Source organism: Physella acuta, unplaced genomic scaffold (assembly GCF_028476545.2).
Source record: "Physella acuta isolate Inbredline_101_S28 unplaced genomic scaffold, ASM2847654v3 ptg001340l, whole genome shotgun sequence".
Taxonomy (NCBI): Eukaryota; Metazoa; Mollusca; class Gastropoda; family Physidae; genus Physella; species Physella acuta.
In genome coordinates, this window is record NW_026732855.1 from 42,900 (window position 1) to 64,030 (window position 21,131).

General features: G+C 32.9%; 1 protein-coding gene across 9 annotated transcripts; it reads right to left on the bottom strand.

The window, feature by feature from the left end:
• Window positions 1–5,089: 5,089 nt before the first annotated feature.
• Window positions 5,090–20,388, bottom strand: LOC131958594 (equilibrative nucleoside transporter 3). 9 transcript variants are annotated; one of them, XM_059323704.1, is made up of 15 exons: window positions 20,333–20,388; window positions 18,050–18,205; window positions 13,985–14,158; window positions 13,181–13,262; window positions 12,525–12,688; window positions 12,097–12,191; window positions 11,905–11,955; window positions 11,662–11,747; window positions 10,788–10,934; window positions 9,730–9,760; window positions 9,542–9,627; window positions 8,826–8,937; window positions 8,236–8,321; window positions 7,606–7,808; window positions 5,090–7,220 (listed from the first exon to the last, which is right to left on the bottom strand). In XM_059323704.1, the coding sequence occupies exons 3-15, from the start codon at window positions 14,089–14,091 to the stop codon at window positions 7,109–7,111; spliced, it is 1,362 nt and encodes a 453-aa protein (XP_059179687.1). In that variant the 5' UTR covers window positions 14,092–14,158; window positions 18,050–18,205; window positions 20,333–20,388; the 3' UTR covers window positions 5,090–7,108. The 9 variants fall into 9 exon arrangements, with proteins under 9 accessions (XP_059179687.1, XP_059179689.1, XP_059179686.1 ...); XM_059323706.1 differs by having other exon boundaries at window positions 18,050–18,133; window positions 20,333–20,373; XM_059323703.1 differs by lacking the exon at window positions 20,333–20,388 and having other exon boundaries at window positions 18,050–18,625.
• Window positions 20,389–21,131: the final 743 nt, after the last annotated feature.

Genomic DNA, 21,131 nt, shown 5'->3' on the forward strand with positions numbered 1-21,131 from the left:
CAGGAACCACGGTAACAATGAAAACAAAAATCAGAAGAAATATAGTAGAAAAAAAAGAGTCACATCAAAAGTCCCACAATTTTTAGTTAATGTAAATGTTAGTTTATTAGGTAACAAATACAAATTTGAGACAATGAAATAAATACATTTTTATGTATTCTGATGCAAGCAGAGAGAGTGAAAGAGAGCATATCATATTAATATTTATATTAACGATATTTACAAACATATATATATATATATATATATATATATATATATATATATATATATATATATATATATATATATATATATATATATATATATATATATATATATATTGATATTCACAATACATTATATCGACATACATTTTAAGAAATCTATTATTTAAATTTACATCTCTCTATTCTTTCGCATCACTGTATAGTACTTGTAGTACTGCAGTCTTATTTTAAAATTCGACCAAAAAATAGTTCCTCTCTAGTTTACAACAGTACTATGTCAATCAATGAATCAATGGGTCACTCCACGTCTACAGCGAAAGAAGCTTTAATTATTTTGACCTCAGAAAGGGACTTAACCAATGTAACACATATGGTTACCAGCCAGGAGGGGTAAAGGAATAAAGTTGTAATTCATTGGGTTGCGGCCCCTGTGGGACCGCATCTGTTGATGTAGTTTTTTTGCATGCTCTTCGGTGAGCGATTTTTACCTGTGTCCCATGCCATGTGACATGGGATTATGGGTAGTTCGTGCCTATCCGTGTCAGAGACCCAAGGCAGCTGTCTGTGGACACGGACGGTGACGGTACCTAGAGGTAGATATGGACAAAGTGGACCTAATGAAGGGCTACAATTAATCGTCGTCGTTATCGTCGTCTTCTTTGGTTTTTGTTTTGCTGTGATCTACTGTTTTCTACACTGTTTTCTACTGTCGTTCTACATCGCCGTTTATGGCTCGATGTAATGTCAATAAAGCCAGTAGTGGACAACAGCTTCGTTTCAGTGTGTCCTAAATCTCAGGGTCAGCCTTTTTAACTACAAGACCTCAGTAAGTAAAAAGCATCCCCACTGAGTGTTACACCAATAAATATTTATCTATTAGCAATGTAGGTTGGTTGGGGGGGGGGGGAGACATCACGTATTGCCATTCAATGGGCATATAGCTATTTACGTTGATAAATCTTTAATATAATTTACCAAAATTGTCTAAAAAGTACTCACTGGTGCGCTTAAACATCAGTTTAAAAAAAATTAAAATTACCTAATAAATTTTGCTATAGTGAGACGGTGTTTTTTTAACATCCACCAACAGGGTTTCTTTCAGGTATTTTTCTCCAGGAGAAGGGGGGACTTAAAACATACGGGGTAGGCCTATATATTTATTATATAATTTTTTTTTCTATTTCGTCCTGGTAACGGTAGACGTGTTCAAGGGGGAAGGAGGGGTGCACTTCCCTCTTACAGAGAAATGCCCAAAAGAAACACATTCTCATCACCAACAAAACGTGTTCATTTTATCATCTAAATGTGCTCACTCGAAACCGGGTGCATCTTTATTCAATACCCTGTATATATTCTATATTCGTGGGAGATGATTGCTAACATGCATTATAATTTTCAATAGGCTACGTTTTGAAATCTATGTTTGTTCCAGGCAAGTAATTTCGCTGCATTAGTAAAATAATTGAAAATATTGTAAAACGTTTCATTATAAATGAAATCACACCCCTTCCCCCAATAGGGCTGGTAAGTAGGTCACCAACCAGTTCTACGGCTCAATAAAACCTGCATGAGCCATAGAACTGGTTGGTGACCTACTTACCAGCCCTATAGAGTCCTTGCAAACACGTGACCTAAATCACGTGATACCTACGCCCGCCGCCACAGTGGTGTACATCAGACGTAAACACAATCAGCTGTTCGCCAGCGCTGGACGTGTTCACCAGCGCTGGACGTGTTCACCGTATGTAAAGAATCGCGCCCGCGGAAAAGGAAAAATATGTTAAAAAACTTGAACTCTTAGGAATTGAAGATCCTTATACAGTTATTGACAGTTTCGTGGATAATATAAATATGTGGCCGAAATTTCTAAATAAAAATACTGTTAGTAATACCGTTTGCGTTTAGAGTTTAAGTAGACGAAGCTGATCAAATGCAGTAATATATTAGAGGTTATCTACTGTAGCAAACGTGAGACCACTTAACTCCTACAAAACCCACACTACAACGGCTAATATAATCCATGGGTAATAACCAATCTGGGTAGCATGTTATACAATTTAAGACCCTTATAATCCAGCAGGGAAGTAATCAGACACATTAATACTGACGTTCAACCCTCATGATGGCTGCCCCCACCTGTATCTAGCCCACAATAAAACCAAAGAGGAGTCTGCCCTGCCCTCCCCTGAAAATGTCTCACCTCCGTGATACCCAGCCCCACAGAGATAGTATTTCTTATATAATTTTGACCCTCAGGGCCCAGCAGGGAGAACAAAGGGGAAAGTCCCACTGCTCTCCCCTCAACACTTCTCACCTCGATGTCATGTTATGTCATTTATAGCACACACGGCTTATCAGGGGAAAGCATTAAGGCATTAAGAATCTTAACTCTGGACAGCTACACACTAGTATACTAGCTACACACTAGGTGCCTACTGTAAACTACTAGACTGTAGGCCCTATGTAGACCTGCAATTGTATCAATTGTAGACTGGGTCCATTGTTATTATTCTAAACCATCTCACTTATAATGTTTCTAGCTTGATTTGTTTCTTTTATAAACAGTGGATTTAAAGAAAAATTTAGCCTAATCATTAACCAAATAATAATAATGTGGTTATTTGTTGTTGGCTGGTATGATCTAGATTGTACTACTAGGCTACAAAAACTTAGTAGACCAATTACTAGATATGAATTTGAATTTAATTAAACTCAGTCCAGTATCAGATACATATTGCTGTAAAAAGACAACAAAGTAGGTAGGCCTTAGTAATTTATTAAAGTCTTCTACTACAATAATATCAACTACATGCTTGTATAAAGTTTTTACAATTTAATTTAAGTAGCAGATTCTAGATCTAAGTCTAGTCATATAATCTATTTCAATTTCAGAAAATTTCGTTTGCTAAAAAAATGATTAGATAATAGAGCGAGATTTTAGATCTTAGAGACAATTAAATGCTTTATTAGGCCTATTATGACTACTTTTGATTTATTATGGGTGTATTTTGAATCGAATGTAGATCTAAAGTAATTAAATTTAAGTAAAGAAGTAGATTCTAGATTCTATGTCTACCCAGCGGAGCCAGGTATTAGGCCTACTATTAGATCTTATTATTCTTATTAGCCTATTACTTTTGACTTTGTCTTTTACTATTAGTATTTGTGAAGGTCGAGCATATTTGTTTTATTAATAGTTATCTTTTATAATTAAAATGAAGTTTATTATTTTACTGTCCTTACATGAAACAAAGTATCGAGAACTGCATTTGATCAGATTCGGCTACTTTAACTCTAAACGCAAACAGTATTACTAACAGTATTTTTATTTAGAAATTTTGTCCACATATTTATTTATACGAAACTGTCAATAACAGTATTAGGATCTTCAATTCCTAAGAGTTCAAGTTTTTTAACGTATTTTTCCTTTTCCGCGGGTGCGGTTCTTTACATACAGTGAACGCGTCCAGCGCTGGTGAACACGTCCAGCGCTGGCGAACAGCTGATTGTGTTTACGTCTTGTGTACACCACTGTGGCGGCGGGCGTAGGTATCACGAACGGACGTGACGTCATATGAAAGGACTCTATTGTCACAAAAGTCAGACGTCCTTCTCTCCCCTTCCATATGACGTCACACTTCAACCTAACACTGCAGGGTGGGAGAGCATGTGATTGCTAACTTTAAAAATCCGGAGTTCGAATCACCGAAAGAAAAGCCAAGCTGAAGTCGGAGCCAAGAGGCCCACCGCATAAAATGTTGACTGGTAATATTTAATTGTGCTTGAGGATACTCCCTCCAATATCTAAATTATGAATGAAGAAGAAACCTAATACCCCCTCTTGTTTTTAAACAACAATTTCTCTCTAAAAATATTTGCTGAGCAGGGTCAAGATTAAGTATAGGGATCAATTTTTTAATTATTAACAAGGTCTCATAAATGCAAAGTAAATGCTAAAAATCAGATACGTCACACTTCATTTATAAAGTTATACAGTTAGGTTAACAGCTTGTAATCATCATCATCACTCCTTTATGGCCCCTGGGGAGCAAAGGGCTGCAACCACACATCTCCAGCGGACTCGGTTTTGGGCTGCTCCTCTAGTCTGTGCCCATGAGAGCCCAACTGTTCTCTTCCATGTTTTCTTTGGCCGGCCCACCCTCCTTTTCCCCTGGTGATTCCGTCCAATGCATGTTTTGCAATGTTTTCTTTTTCTTTTCTTAACGTGAACAGCTTGTAATAGGCCTACCTTTTTGATCATTCAATGTAGTATACAGTTTGTATGCCAATTTTTATCAAATTTAGGGTCAAAGTAGTTAAGTGTCAATGTGCATAAAATTTAATGTATGAGTAAAAAAATTAAACCATTTAACAGAACAAAGAATGAGAGGAGTGAACATTTGATGAGAAAGTTTATTTTATAACTCATTTCTATCATTTTAATATCACTGACAAAGTAAGATGTACAAGTGCATAACAATAGAGAAATATGTCTACAAAGTTTAACAAAAGTAAACCTGATAACTTTATATACAACTTTAGTACAACAAAGAAATGAATTACTCCTAAAAATTAAAATGTACTTCACATGCTACTAGAATTATAACATTCATACAACTGGTTATACTAAACTATATAATTGTGTGAGAAAAAATGATATTTTAAATCAAAATACCAATCAACAATAACATTTAAATTAAGATTTTTATTCATTTGTAAATTAATGTATGATAAACAATGTCAGGGTGAAATTGAAAAACTGATTAATGCTCAACTTAGGAAGGGAGATGCTATATTTGAAAGACTTGATCAATGGTGTGTATAGGTTCATTGTAATCAATAATATACAGTCATAAGAGTACAAAAAAATATTTATTCAATTTTTATTTTTTTTATTTATTTTTTTACATTTCTTTAAGATAATAAGCAACCCTAGCAACCCATAAATTGAAGCAGTGATATTTTCCTGTATAGTCCATTAATGTAAGAAACAACACATGTTAGTCCTAGTGTACTTACAATTATCCCTTTCTGGTAAACAAATGAAAGATTCAATATATTTGGTAGCCATGCAATCCAGTAACTAAATTAAGTATCACAGGAAAAAAAACTTGGCTAGACATGTTTCATGGCTAACAAATCTGTAACAAATTTGCAACAAAGATAACTCAATAAGAGTTATGATATTTGATAAAGGTGAAGAAATCAAAATATAATTTCCAGCTTGCTTTAAGTTGTAAAGCCATTTGTTGTTAATTCTGGTTATATCAGTTTTTAAGAATTAAAGTAAGGAAATAAATAAAACACTAAACTATTAGAAGTATATTTTTGTATATCAGGTTTGAACTTAATAATAAATTTATATACTGGTATGTGTTACTTTACACATGTTCATTCAGAATTAATTACATTTTTAAATTTACACATTAAAAAAAACCAACTAAAGCTAATGTTGAGAAATCACTTACTTCCCTTTGCTAAATACAGCCAGTTAAAGATATTGTGTTGAGAGAAGCAAAAATAGAAATAAAAACCTTTATAATAAAAAGCTTTCATCTCCCCTTTTGTCAATAATAAAGTATTGTTAAGATTAACTTATTATGACTTTTATAATTTCTAATTAGTCTAAAATTTAGATATCCATGCTTTGTCTTTTTGAAAGGTATTAATCTGGAATGTTTGATGAATGAAAACCCTGGATTAGAGGTGAATTTAAATTCAGTTACAAGATTTTACCTCAAGCCCACAGACAGACAGACAGACAGACAGATATTCTGACTCTGGTAAAAGTTTAAAAAAAAACGACTTCACTTTGTCAGGCTTTGACAGGCTTAAGTTTTTTTCTATAAAATCACAGTAGGAATATACAAAGAAATCATGATATATATATATATGTACAGGTTGACCATGGGAGCTTACATGGGTTACATTGGTTCAACTTTGTAATAGCATTGCACTACTTTAACTGGATGAGAAAATTATAACAAACACCTTAAACAAGCCACTATTATAAAAAATAATATTTACCATTAAAAAAAGCATAACTATGTTAAAACAAATTATCTTAACAATAACATAGGATCTCTAAAAACACTGTCTAACAACATTTATCACCCTGAAAATGACTCGGATCAAGAGAATTTAAAATAACTCGATATACAGTAAATATTATTAAGATATGATTATTTAAAGCCCCAAACATTAAATACATTAGTAAACAATCTAAAAACTTACAAGAAAATCTAAATTGAAAACAGGTGACTTTTTTTTTAAATCTATGAAATTAAATACATAACTATCTCGCATAAAAAACATTAATTGTGTTAGTCATATATTAGTAATTACAGTAATGATCAGTGTATTTAACAGTTCCAAACTTTTAAAACACTGGAATTTTCATACTACTTAAAACATTCCAACTTGAGGAATGAATAATTAATAAAATAATATTAATAACATTTTTTACCAACTTTACAGAGGATTAAAAGCACCTAAAATAGCAGAAATACAATTACCCTCTCATTATCCTAGAAATAAAGTTCAGGTTAATGAGACAGCAATAATTAGCATACACTAGTTATTAGCAGGAAATATTTGGTTATTGCAGTAGCTGGTTTTGTATTGAGTATTGTCATTACTTTAGGGCAATACCCACTTGAAATGAAGGTGTTTTAAATCACTGAGGCCTAAACCCACTTGAAATGGTCTGTTAAATCCTTGAGGCCTTTACCCACTTGAAATAGTCTGTTAAATCATGGAGGCCTTTACCCACTTGAAATGGTCTGTTAAATCCTTGAGGCCTTTACCCACTTGAAATGGTCTGTTAAATCATGGAGGCCTTTACCCACTTGAAATGGTCTGTTAAATCCTTGAGGCCTATACCCACTTGAAATAGTCTGTTAAATCAAATTTACAAACAAAAATGATAACGCAGATCCTCCAGCTAGTCCAATTGTCATGGCTAAAGCCAGGACAATCCCTGTACCTTCAAGGTGCTCATCTTCTGCATTTCTAAACAAAAAAGTTTAATTTTAATACATCAACATGGCTTTTTAAAAAAAATAGAGGTTAACAATGAAATAAACATGAAAAATTGTATTGCTATAAATTATTTGGTAGATTTGGATTATTCAGTGAAATACAAAATTACATTAAGATGGCGTTATTAAAAATAGTAAAATAAATCTGAATAATGTTATGGCAATAGAATATTTAGTTAGTGTCAACTGATAAATAAGGTTTTGATTACCCACATGTGAACAGAAAGAAACAGCAGTATTTAAAACTATTTCACAACAATAGGATAAATTAAGCACACTGGAACTTGTTAGTGCCAAGATCTAAACCTGTACATACAAACTGAAACACCACACAAAAACTACACAGGGTTACTCACAGTGGTCCAAAGGTCATGCACAGAGTTCCAAAATAACCATTGGTCAAGCCAAGCAGGCTAATCAACACCATGGGGTATGCGTCGTTTTTTAAATAAACAGGTAAATGTTCCCTGGGCTGGACGTTACACAGCATGAGCAGTGGGATGAAACCAATGCGCAGAACTGTGAAGAAGAGAAGCAAACCTGGGCGCTGGCTCCCTGGCTGAAAAACAAAAGATTTTACCGTAAAACACCAGTAGGCTGGATTTGTTTTATTAATATAGCAACCTGAATCTTAATGCTAAATATAACCCAGTCCCTGACCCTTATTCTGTCTTAACAATGGCCCCTAAAGAGAAAAAGAAAAATAATTTCACTAAATACTTTACTTTCCAGCCTGAATTTTTTATGAACTACTAAAGTAAGAATCAAATAGTTAAAATTTTGAAAACCCAAAGGTTAGGAAATCAAATTATAGATCAGGCAGGCTCAAAATCACTTGCGAATTCTATTAAAACTGCAGATACCTGTATTGATACCTGTCTAAAAGCTTAAGGTACTCTGATACAAACAGCTTCAGGTGTACTGACACTTGTAAATAAAAATCCTCACTATCAACTTAGAGAAGAGTTTAAAAGTTAAGTACTTACAAATTTACAAATAAATGTAAAAAGGCGCCCTAAGAAATCCCACACATTAAACAGCAGAAAACAACCAACTGGTGTAAAATATGTATCTGAAACAAACAAAATACTTCACAATTAATAACAAGATTTTGTTAAATTAACAGTAGATATCTTAATTACTTACATTTAATTTTAAAATAAATATGCGTCATTGCAAAGACTGATAGATTAAACTACATTTGGAAGAGATTGATAAAATTTCTTTTTAATTTCTCTAAACAAGAACGCCATGGCAGGGTGGTACAACACTCGGCTACTGGCCCAAAGGTCTTGAGTTTGGATCAGACAGACTCATGAATGCAAGGCATGCCTGAGTCCACCCAGCTCTGATGGGTACCTGACTCACAATAGGCAAAGTAGAGGCAGCTGGGCAAAGTGCTGACGACCTTATCCCTTTATATGCCAAGATCAAGATAAATGTGAACAATTTTTAAATGAACAAAAAAAATAGGAACAAAATAGAAATAATGTACAAATATAAAAATAAGAATAGGAATAATATAGAAATTATGTCCACTGAGCAGGACTAATGGTTATAAAAGCTGCTCTCTCACCTGTCCAGGAATTTTTTTCTGTGCCTTCTGATTTGATTAATGAGCAGACAGCAGGAAAGACAGATAAAGTCACTAAAAACACTAAACAAACACTCAAGCAGTACATCCAGGTCTGAAAGGAATAATAGTTGAAACACAACACTAAAAATGACTAGGTTAACTAACGCTTTCTGTGAATGGATTGAGATTAATAGGTTATTGGGTTTTACAGGGTTAATGCCAATACATATGTCATGATGAAAAACTTGCTCTGTTTATATGCTGGTTCAACCAAGATATCATGTATCTTAAAACATTGTGATATACATTCTTGATTGAAGTATAGTATACATTGTTTTGATTGCAATATATTCATTTGATTGTGACATAGCATACTTTCATTAGTTAGATGTAGATGTACTTTTATCCAATTGTGGTATTTATTTGATTTAAAAAAAAGTAATTTGAATGTGGAATACTATCATTTAATTGTGATATATATATATATATATATATATATATATATATATATATATATATATATATATATATATATATATATATATATATATATATATATATATATATATATATATATATATAATAAACACATATATATGTACACACAAATATGTTTAAAAATGTGTTAAATCATTTATTTCTTATTGTTGTATACTTTGAATTAATAGATATAGATCAATTGAAATTTAACATTACAAAAAGGGTAAGGAACTCACCTTTTTCAATATAACGTGAAAAAACCTTTTTACATTAATTGTGTCATGGCTGACTAATTCTTCGTTTATTTTATTTACATCACTTACTGCAAGAGAAAATTTAATTAGGTTAAATTGTTTTTAAACAGAAATTCATGTTTAATTAACTTTAAAAAATGAAAATTTTAATGAGTAAAAAATGAACTTACTAAGAGAAACCATATAGTACCTTGAAAATTCCTTGAAAAATATAGATGAAAGAACAATTTTTATTTTGAACAATTAAAAGCAGATAATAATATTACATAATATTATTCATGCAATAATTGTAACATATGCTTGAGAGTCTCCAAGGCAAGCACAGCAAAGATACAGACCTTCATGAATAGATGCCTTAGACAGATACTGAAACTGAGATGGCAGGACAAAGTGCCGAACTTGGAACTATGGAGGAAAGCTAGGCAGGAGCCTATAGGTGGGCAAATAAGAAGGAGGAAGTGGTGCTGGGTGGGTCACACACTGCGAAAGGCTCACACAAATGTTACACGCCAAGCGCTTGAGTGGAACCCCCAGGGAAAACGGAAGAGAGGGCGCCCAAGACAGACCTGGAGGCGGAGTCTTCTTGAAGAACTGAAGCCAATAGGGATGTCTTGGGAGATGTCAAAATTAATAGCCGAGGATAGGAAGAAATGGAAGGAAATGGTGGAGGCCCTATGCTCCATAAGGAGCAAAGAGGACTAATGAATGATGAATGAATGCTTGATGATACATTTTCTAATTATATCTCATTAAAAAAGTTAAGTAAAAATACTTGAATTTGTAAGATCAAATCAAGGTTGTTAAGCCAGCAAGATAAATCTTAAAGGTGAATCTGTCTGCCTTTTTCGCACTGCAAACTTTAAAGGTGTTTTATGCTTTTGGAACCGCTTTTGATATTTTTTGTTTAAATATATACAGATATGCAATGGTGGTTTTTTTAACAGAATTATGCCCCTTTGATGAGGGCACCACAGATTGCAAAATACATAGAGAAAAAGTCAGTAAATCTGGTAACTTTTATGAAAGTAATGATAGTTGTTCATAGGTACATAGACAAATGCGTAAAAGTGGATGTTGAACTCATTTCAATAGGCCTACTTTTCTAACATTAGGTTAGCTGTCAAAAGAATGCAAGACAAAAACCACTGTATTGTGACTTACCATAAAATGTAAGCCTAAAAATGCCACCAAAGACAGTATGGTGACCACACATTGTATTGTGACTTACCATAAAATGTAAGCCTAAAAATGCCACCAAAGACAGTATGGTGACCACAGTGGCAATAAGAAAGTAAATGAGACCACTGGTGATGGGATCACCACCTGTAGCATGAGTTAGTATACTGCACAGTGCAGAGAAGGTGCCACCGGCAGCCTGAGGAAAACAAATTTTGTTTCAGTAAATAATGCTTTACAGTAGCAGTTAATATTGTTTCAATAATTATAGTTTTACAATAGTACAGATTTAATTAAACATATTTTTGGCCGAATAATAAATTCAATGTTTTAAATAAGCAGTTTTAGAGTGATAAATTTCATTGCTTCCATAGTTTTACAATAACTAATAATTCTTTCTATATTTGTTTTGATACATACAGAATTTTACATTAGCATTGATTAAATTAGAGATTTCTTTGTTTCAATAAATAATTTTACAATAACACTGATCCAATAAGATTTTGATTGTTTCATAGAGTAGTTCTAATCAGTAATATAACTGATGTATTCAATTTTTCCTGTTCTTGCCCAAGACACATGGGGCAGATGAAATAGAGTTCATCTGTTTCAGGGACCTCTGCATATGAAGGGATAGTGTGGTCAGCACTATGCCCAGACGCCTTTGTTTTCCCTAACAAGAATTAGGTACATATCAGAGCTGGGTGGACTCAGGGACGGTCTACTGACTTGAACCCGGATTCAAACTTGAGACTTTCGATTTGACAATCTAGCTCTAGTTGAGTGTTCTAGAAAGTCAAGGTGACCAAATACAAAATGGCGAGACAAAGAGATTTAGTGCAAGAGATAGCTCTTTTTTTAGAAGGTAAAAAAGCTATACTCTGTGCAACCTGGTTCAAACAAAAAATAAATGAAATCATTTCTACCTGGCCAATCATGGTAGACTGTGAGTATATAGGAGGAAAAACTGCAGACAGCCCTAACACAGACCCAGTTAAAACAGACTGGCACCCTGCAAAAAATCAAACAACTCAGTTCAACATTTTTGTTAGCAAACTAACAAGTTTTATTGTTGCTGTCCATTAATTTTCATAATACATGTTATAATTCCAAGAAAGCCCAATTGAAAGTTATACTTTTATACTTGATATATAGTAATGTTCACTTACCACTCATAAATGTTGCCATTACTAGTGTAAATATGAAAAATCCATTCTGCCCTGAAGTTTAAAACAATTTGATTTTATAAGCCAAAATATTTTTTCAACATGAAAATTTATTTTTACAAAAATTATATATGCAATCAACATCATCAGGTTAAAATATTAAGATGACTTCTGTTAACAGCACCCTATACTTACAAGTGTCTGTGTTGACCTCAGTGAGTGAACATGTGACCACAAATATCACGACTATCAACAGTGTTGAACTAACCACACGCACCTTCACAGATATTCTAAAAAGGTTTTTGATACATTTTTTTATTAATGATTTTTTTTTAAAACTTCATATCAAATGAAAGCATAAAAATAAAATGTTACATCTATATATTAGGAAATTAAGAACTTAAGAGTTAATAAACTCAAAACTTAACTTTGAAAATAATGAAAACTTTAATTTAAAAATTAGAAATAAAATTACAAAACTGGTAGTCGTACATTTGTACAGAACTACTTCAAAGCTGCATTCATTTTTGGCGTGTTTTGCTTATGAGAAAACTGTAAACCAAACTTATTTTCTAAATACTGTTAAATATGAATCTAGATTATTTTTAACATTAATCTCTTACTTTCTGACAAGAAGAACAGTCAGTATCATAAATAAAAGGTTGGATCCATTAGACACAATGGCCAGGTAACTCTCAAAATCTTTCTGCATTTGTACAGTATGTACATCATCATCAAAAGAAACATTGCTTGGGAGACTTGTATTCCGAAACTTGTAGTCAAAATACTGTCAAAACAAAAGGAACAACAGTAAGTATTTACATCTGATGTACTTCTTATTAACAATAAAAGCATTGATTGTTTAAAGAATGTGAAGCCTAAAACACCCGGATGATTGTTAAGTTTTTCTGGATTTTGTGTTCTTATAAAAATTTCACAAGGTTTACACTTTTTTGCGTAAAGGTTCAATTTTTTATTGCTGGCATCACCATTGTGTGTGTGTGTGTGGGGGGGGGGGGGGTGTTTTGCTAGGATTAGAGAGGACCAGGCTTGGTTTGAAGCCAGGATTTGAGTAGTGCTACCAATACTGGAGAATACCCATGAATACATTCTGCTGAGTAGGACCTACTTAAAAAAAAAAATTCTAGTCATGAATAATGATTAAGTTTTGATTTAATACATTTTTTACAAATATCCACAATTGGTGGGGGGTGGTTTTTTTTTCTCTACAACGATTGTATGCATAATGTTATAATTTTTAAAAAGGAGAGAAAGTTACCTTTTTAGCAGTGATGAAAAAGTTCCAAGGCAGTAATGATGACAAGCCCAAATATCCAAATATAAGGAAGACACCATATCTCCTAAAAGTCACATGAAAAATACATTAAACACTATAGACATGAGCTTGCTAAAACATTCTATGTCTAAAACGACAGTAATTATTGATAATAATCATCAGACATTTTTTTTTAAATGATAGTGTATTGCAAATAAATTTGGTACAGCTGTTGAGTTTTGATTTATAAGGGAGACAATAAGAATAAAAAGTTGGCAAGGTAAGGGAGGTGAGTACTATATACCTTACTAATAGTTTTTATTGCACCCTTAAGCCTCACTTGTAAACTAAAGTGCCTGCCACTTTTTTTTAACCCAGATTTACTTTGACCAACTTTTTATGGTGAGTAAATGTTTTTAAGACTGCAAACACTTAAAGCTGACCACTAAAGAAATCATGAACAAAAAATTAGAAAGTACAATAAAGAGTAGTAATAAAAATAATGTTAATATTAAATAAAGCACTGTATTAAAATTTAATATTAAAAAAAACAAAAAAAAACAGGCCTAACTACTTTTATACACTGTAAAAAAAAAGCTTTTCAATAAAAACAAATTTTAAATTTTCTTTTATCAGAGCAAACAACGTAACTATTTTTTTAGATCATAATTTTTAAATTGTTTATTGTTATCAATATATTGCATGTATTGAGATGTGTGTAACATTATTTTCAAATGTAAAACAACAAGAGAGCCATTTCTGTAAAAAAAATATTTAAAATATCAGCATCATGGAAATAAAACTTACTTGTCCAGGGGTTCCTGGAGGAAGCTTGTAGGCTTAATAAGGGGAACTTTTTCAGCTGTGTGCCTGCGCTGGGGCTCACCAGGCTGAATGACCCTCTCATATGCCATGAGTTCTAGTTCGCTTTCTGAAGTTGAAACAATCTCAGAAACATCATATGAAACGGGATTGCTGAAGCTGAAAAATGTAAGAAATGATATATCAATCAAAATTAGTATACAAAGAAAATACTTTATTCATTACCAGCACAGTGATAAAACATACAGTAAGGTTTAGAAATTGAAAATACTAACTAATCAAATTGTATTAGCAAATGCATCAAAAATAGTATTCCATTCCATTTTAGGTCTTTGTTAAACTGACCAATAAATACAAAAGCAGACTTTAATACTCAAATTTTGCTGTTATAGATATTAGTACCATTAGGAGCATAAGAGCTGGGATAGTATTTAAAAAAAATTTATATGGTGATATTTTCTTAGGACTAAAACTTCTGCTGTTTATGTGTACTCTAAAGTAACTAGCACTAATCTATAACTACAACATTGATAACACTAACACTTAAAAAGCTGATCTCATTCATGTAAGTAAACCAGCAATTTGTCACAAAATAACCACAACCAACTAACACATTCCCAATAAACAAGAATAACATTACACACTAAATAAAAAAATGTGAATTGGATCAAGTCCTTCCCTTTCTCACATCTAGGTACTTGACAATCATTTAAAAAAAAGAGAGCAATTAACAGTAGTAGGTAATTAACATAATTTTAGGTCACATACTTCAGATAATCAGTTGGCCTGACACACTAAAAAAGATATTTAGATACACGGTGCATACCTAGCCAGACAATAAAAAAACTATTACTGCGTGTTATCATTTGAACAAGATAATGAGATAAACACATCACCAACTATATATGTATAGTATAGATATAATACATGAACATGTCTAAATATATATGAACATATAATGTGTAGTATGAGTATGTGTATTTATGTAGTAAAATGTAGATACTGTTTTTGAACATGTATAAACACACACAAAAACACACACATTATATATATATATATATATATATATATATATATATATATATATATATATATATATATATATATATATATATATATATATATATATATATATATATATATATATATATATATATATATATTACACACTGCTGTAGTAAAAATGTCATTTATGTCTATTAAAATATTACTCAAACCTGACAGTAAATAATTCACCTTTCAGGGTACTGTAGCATGGTTATAATTAATGTGCAACAGATGCAAACCAAATTTATAATCCAGCTGATATTTTCTGTTTGATCTTCTTTTCTAATCTACATTCTTAAATGATAAAGATAACATCTGCTGCATTCATCTCTCATGAAAGAGAGCATAGTTACAACTTTTAAAACTGATAAAAGTTAACCAGATTTTCATTACTTATCAACTAAGCAGTATACATTTTTAAATCTATACAAATTTATTTATTACATATTTAAATTTAACCCAGTCCTTAAAGTGTTAAATGCTACCAACAGAATTGTGTTTTAATTCATTTCTTTTTAAAATCTAACTGATAACATTTTTGCTTAAAATCTGACTTTACTGAACTAATTCTCACTAAGATATTCTCTTGAATACCAAATAAGACATGTATTAAATCCATAAGGGTGCAATATTTGTTTTAAGCAAAAGCATAAGTTACAAACTATGTTTTAAATTTAAATGCATTATCTGGAAAAAAAGAAACTTAAAATTTCCTTTGCTTATGCACATACATCAAAATATGTTAGTGAAACATATCACTGGGTAGTGAAAGGGTTAATCATTTCAATCTGTTTATTATCACACAAGGTCAAAGTAGCCAACACAAGAAATTATACTTTAGAAAGTATGACTACTCAAAATTTCAAAAACATATTGAGTCTTTGCTTAAAAACTGAAGTTTATTGTGAAGTTAAGTTATTAATCATTAATTTTCATTTTTTTTTAAACTATAAAGTTACCCATAGAACAGGAGAAGTAGTATTCACCAGTTTCCACGACCTCGGCATATGAAGGGATAATGTAATCAGCACTATGACCAACTGCCTTTTACTTTCCCTAACATGATTCAGGTACCCATTAGAGCTGGGTGGACTAAGAGACATCCTATAGACTCAATCCTAGGAACCAAACTACCGTCATTTTTCTTTCCATAATGAATAATAATGAGTCAGACATGTTTAAAAAAACAACAATTGGTCTCTAACCACTATGAATTAGATACTACAGGCTTCCTGTTGAGCCATACATTTTATCTTGTAACAAGATTGCAGATATTAAATTGCCCCTTATTGATAACCTTAGTTTGATTGTTTAAAATATATACCTTGCAAGTAACAGAACGGCTAAGAAATTGGTGAGCAAAAAAATTAAAAGATTATGTAATTTGCAGGGCAAATATTAATTCTAGAATTTTTAAAATCTTAATGTTTATAAAGTATTCACAACATATATTATATAAAATAACTAGGACCAAGGCTTTCCTTTTCAACCCACAAAATAGACACTATAAAAATGTTTGTTGTTTAAAATACTTGTGACTTAAATTAGATATAGATCTAATTGTAGTCTTTCATTATGTTAAAAGTAGTTTTTTTTTTTTTTTTTAAAAAGACCATCATGTAAACCTATTCATCCAACCATTCAAATAACAGAAATTTTTAACACAAAAAAAGGTAAAGAAAATAAAAGGAAATATTATATAAAACCTCCAACGCCCTGTGGCCAGGCACAAGTCGGCTGTCCATAGACAAAGATATCAAAACCTAAAAGTTGAAATGATGGGACATGCCCTAAGGATATCAGAAGAAAACAAAATATAGAAAGGAACCCAAAGGGAAAAAGACAGTAGGCAGACCTAGAAAATCCTGGAGAAAGGCTGTTGAAAGCAAAGGGTTCTTGGCTTACGTTGGCCCAACTGAAGAGAGTCATCCAAAATTTAGTGAGTAGGAGAAATGTAATTGCCGTCCAATGATCCTCAGGATTTGAAGTAAAGCCTTTACATAACAATGATCTAAACCACCTACCCCCTACCATATATAATAATAAAACTATTTTATAATGGTAACATTGCTAGACACAGATGCCTATTTTTTAGCGCAGTTTCCATACTGGCAATTGCGTTTAATAATGCATCATTTCTGGATGGATGGATGGATGTGTGTCCGCAGCTTTAAGTCGTATCTCCTCCTCAACGAAGCAATATCGAGGACTAGTTCCAAAAGCAAATATCTTAAGCAAGTTTCGAGGATGAACATAGGCCAAAAAAATTCCCGGAATTCCTGCCTGCATTTCCCGGAAAAGCTAAAAAACCTCGAACAAATGCAGTTTTTGCTTCATATCTCGGCAACCAGACCACTTAGCGACTTGAAACATTTACCAATCGATTCCTGCCATAATTTAGACCAATATTGCCGAAGAAAGTTTTCAAAAATATCCTTTCGTTCTGTCACAAAAAATTAATTAAGAACATTTAAACTGAGCATCTTGTAGGCCTAGGATGATTTAAACTGAGCATTGTGTAGGAGTTTATATTTATAGGATGATATTTACAAAAAATAAAAAATTAAAAATTGTTATGGATAACATAAGGAAATTGCGCTTAAATTGTCACTAGACTTTTTATTAACTTGTTTTAACTTTTGCCATTATTTTTAAAAAATCAATTATATTTTAATAAAATAACAAAATCACAATATAACAAAATGATCTTTTTAAATTAAGTTGTTTACAAGATTACATTGTAAATATTCTCTGTAGATGGCATATTATAATATTACATGGACAACATTTTATCATGGACACCCTTATCCTTATTGTAAATCATTTCAAACAGTTGAAAAAAGAAATTACATGACATAGATCATTGATTTTAAGGTGTAGGTATTAAATACAGTGAACACATTTTTAATGACATAATATATAACATTTAGAAAAATACTTTTACACCTTGTACTAAATCAAAATAAAACCTAAAAGAACATCTATTATAAAGAAATGGCTTACCAATAATCATCATTGTGAAGATTATCTTCCACTTTTGTAGATTGTTTTTCTCAAGATCTACTAACTACTAATGAACAGCTGAATCTAGCATAAAAAGTCCATGTTTTATTGAAGAGGTTTAGGTAAAGTCTGATTCTTGATCGTCTTAATGAAACGCTACATTTCAACCAACACAATATGAAAATTAATATGTTAGCTAACATCTCTCCCCAAATTCACACTAAACCAGTGATTCTGGTACCGAACCCCTGCCAGTTTCATATGTACATTCACTCTCACTGAATCCTTCTTAATAGTTCTATCGTTTGGACTGACATAATCTGATCATGAATCATACGGTATGAGTCTGGTGTGTGTCTTAACCTCCACTGAACCCCTGAGACTGATTTGCTGAGCCACTGGGGTTTGATCAAACCCAGGTTAAGAACCACTGCACTAGACTAACTTAACTAAACCAAATTTAATATTATATGAGCCTCCCCGCGGCATATCATACACCGCTATTTAGTTGTTTTATTTTCTAGTTTTCAGTAATTCATAATTTGTGAATTCGACAGTACCAATGCTGCCACTGAAAATATTTGCTTTAAAACACTATCAGTAGGTCGTTAAGAACGATACTACCCCCACCCTCCTTTCCCCCAACCCCTACCCTACACCCCTGTGAAAGCAGCCTCCTCTTGGTTACCTCCCCTAAGTTTAAAATCGTTTCAAACTAAATTATCTGCCCTTAATAGCCGTCACTGAACCCGGCTCTATGATTGTAAACTTCTTCTTCTTCTTCTTCGTTCTTAATTATTTGTGTTGAAGGGGATCGAGATTTATCTGCCAGTGGGTTTGAACTCGAGACTGTTCGAATGTATCAACCATGAGCTTTTTGCCTACTCGACCACGCCTCCAACACAATTAAGAGTTACGTGTCAACTGGTTTTGCGCCATTGAGGCCATTGACTCCGATTTCAGCCTGCTTTTCTTTTTGGATTTGCTTCCATAGCCTTTGTCCAACCAAGAACAAACTACAAGGCAGCAGTTGTTTAATTTTGGAGTTGTCTCTCCTAGAAGAGTGGCTGTCCCCAGCTAACGAGCCTCATCTGCCCGAGGGTTCGAACTCGAGACTTTTCGGTTTAGCGACCATGAGCTTTACCGACTCGACCACGCCGACCCCTTAAACATTGTAAGCATTTAGCGTGAACTAAAGCTCACCAGACCATGTAGGGGTGGGGGTGGTAGGGAGCGCGCTTACAGCTTGTTTTCTAGCGTCTCCAAGAAGAGAATTATATATATAGATTTTGGATGATTGAGGATACCAATGTCCAATAATAGACTCTTTTAATAGGTGTGATAGGTTGTTGGTAGTTTTTAATCTCGTCTAGTAACTAGTTTTAGATCTATAGTTAAAACTAATTTTTAAGGTGAATTTTTTAAAACCAGTTCAGCAGTAGCATAGCAGGGGGGGGGGGGGGGGGACAGACGGACATATGTCCCCGGGCGCCGACCTTAGGGGGTGCCAAAATGGGTTGGAAAAATAAATTGAAAGGTTGAGGGGGGTGCAAATTGAAAGTTTGAGGGGGGGGGGGGGTGCAAATTGAAATCTTGAGGGGGGGGGTGCAAATTGCTGCAGTTCAGTGTCTGATAATAATCATAATATACTATATATTTTTTTATAGATCTAGAATCTTATTCTTATGTTAATGTTGCTAAATTCACTAAATACTAAATACTACTAGTAGATAGTCCTACACACAAATGATCATATGCCATGCTAGTAAGTTAATAGTGACTAATTTTTGTAATTAATAAAAATATAATAAGTTAATAACTAATTATAATATAATTATAATAATGTCAATTGTGTCAATCATGCTAACTCATCACTGTATCCTGGCTTAACCTCAATCATCCAATTTTATTATAAACTTTTATTTAGTTACTAGTTAGGCCTCAATCTACTAAAGCTAGAATCTATTATCTAATCTAGATCTATGTTTCTAATCTAGGGTATTCCTAATCTAGAATCTAGATAATCTACTGTGAGTGTAGTCTAATGTTTGTTTTGGAGTTGATCTGCCAAATCATGAGACTTGCCACTTGAGAAATGCTTTGCTGCTCAATATGAATATTTTTCATTTTTTTATAAATCCTAACAAAACAAGCATAGATCTAGATCTATGATCTATGTAGTAGTATGTACTATATAAATACTAGATCTAGATTCTAGACTATCTTAATCTAGATACTAAGATAGAGATCGAGTTCTAATCTAGATTATAGTGTAGTGTAGACCTGTCCTAGATTTAAGTTCTTCTGTTGACGGAACTAGTCTAGATCTACTCCTCTCGTTTGCATTTTTATTTTAAGTGATTGTAATGTACATGTTATGTAACGTAAACTACCGCAGTATTCAGAAAGCCTAGACTAGTGCACATCGTTAACTGACGTTAAATGAATAATTGAATCTGGGGTTGTTTTTTTTTTTACCAGCATTCGATCATGTGGTAACAATACATAAACAGAAGAGGTTAAGTTAAGCTCCACTTACAGACAGTGTTTCTTCCAGACTTTTTTCTTCGGGGGGACACTTGAAATTTTCGGGGGGGGGGGGGGGGGGGGCGGTAGACTTTCTTCGGGGGGGGGGGCGGACACTGTTAAAATTATATATTTTCTATATAAATTATATAAATTTCATTTCGTTCGGGGGGGGGGGGGGGGGGGCGGTAAAAAAATTTCAGGGGGGAAGAGATGCCTGGAAGAAACTCTGCTCACAGACGCACGACCCCTGACTTCTACTTCTATTCCATTCCAACCCAACCTCCCAATCACCATAACACCTCCTTCAAAGTTCGATGTATTATTTGTAGCTTTATAATAAATATGTTTATATATTAAATCAAGTGAAGTAGACAATAACTAGAAGAAATCAATGGTTCGCATAGTAGTAGCAGGGGTGGTAATGTTCACTTGGGGGTCATCCATAAATGACGGCACGCTTTTTACCTTCTCCACATCGTCACAAAAAGCCAAAGCCCCCTCCACATTGCAGTTGAATTTTTCTTAAAACATCGATATTTTTACCAAATCTTGC

Coding starts and splice junctions, on each gene's coding strand:
- LOC131958594 (XM_059323701.1), bottom strand. CDS start 14,300: ATGCATTTGCTAATACAATTTGATTA. Junction 14,159..14,274: donor TTGCTAATACAATTTGATTA/GTTAGTATTTTC, acceptor TACATTTTTCAG/CTTCAGCAATCCCGTTTCAT. Junction 9,628..9,729: donor GTACTATATGGTTTCTCTTA/GTAAGTTCATTT, acceptor TTTCTCTTGCAG/TAAGTGATGTAAATAAAATA.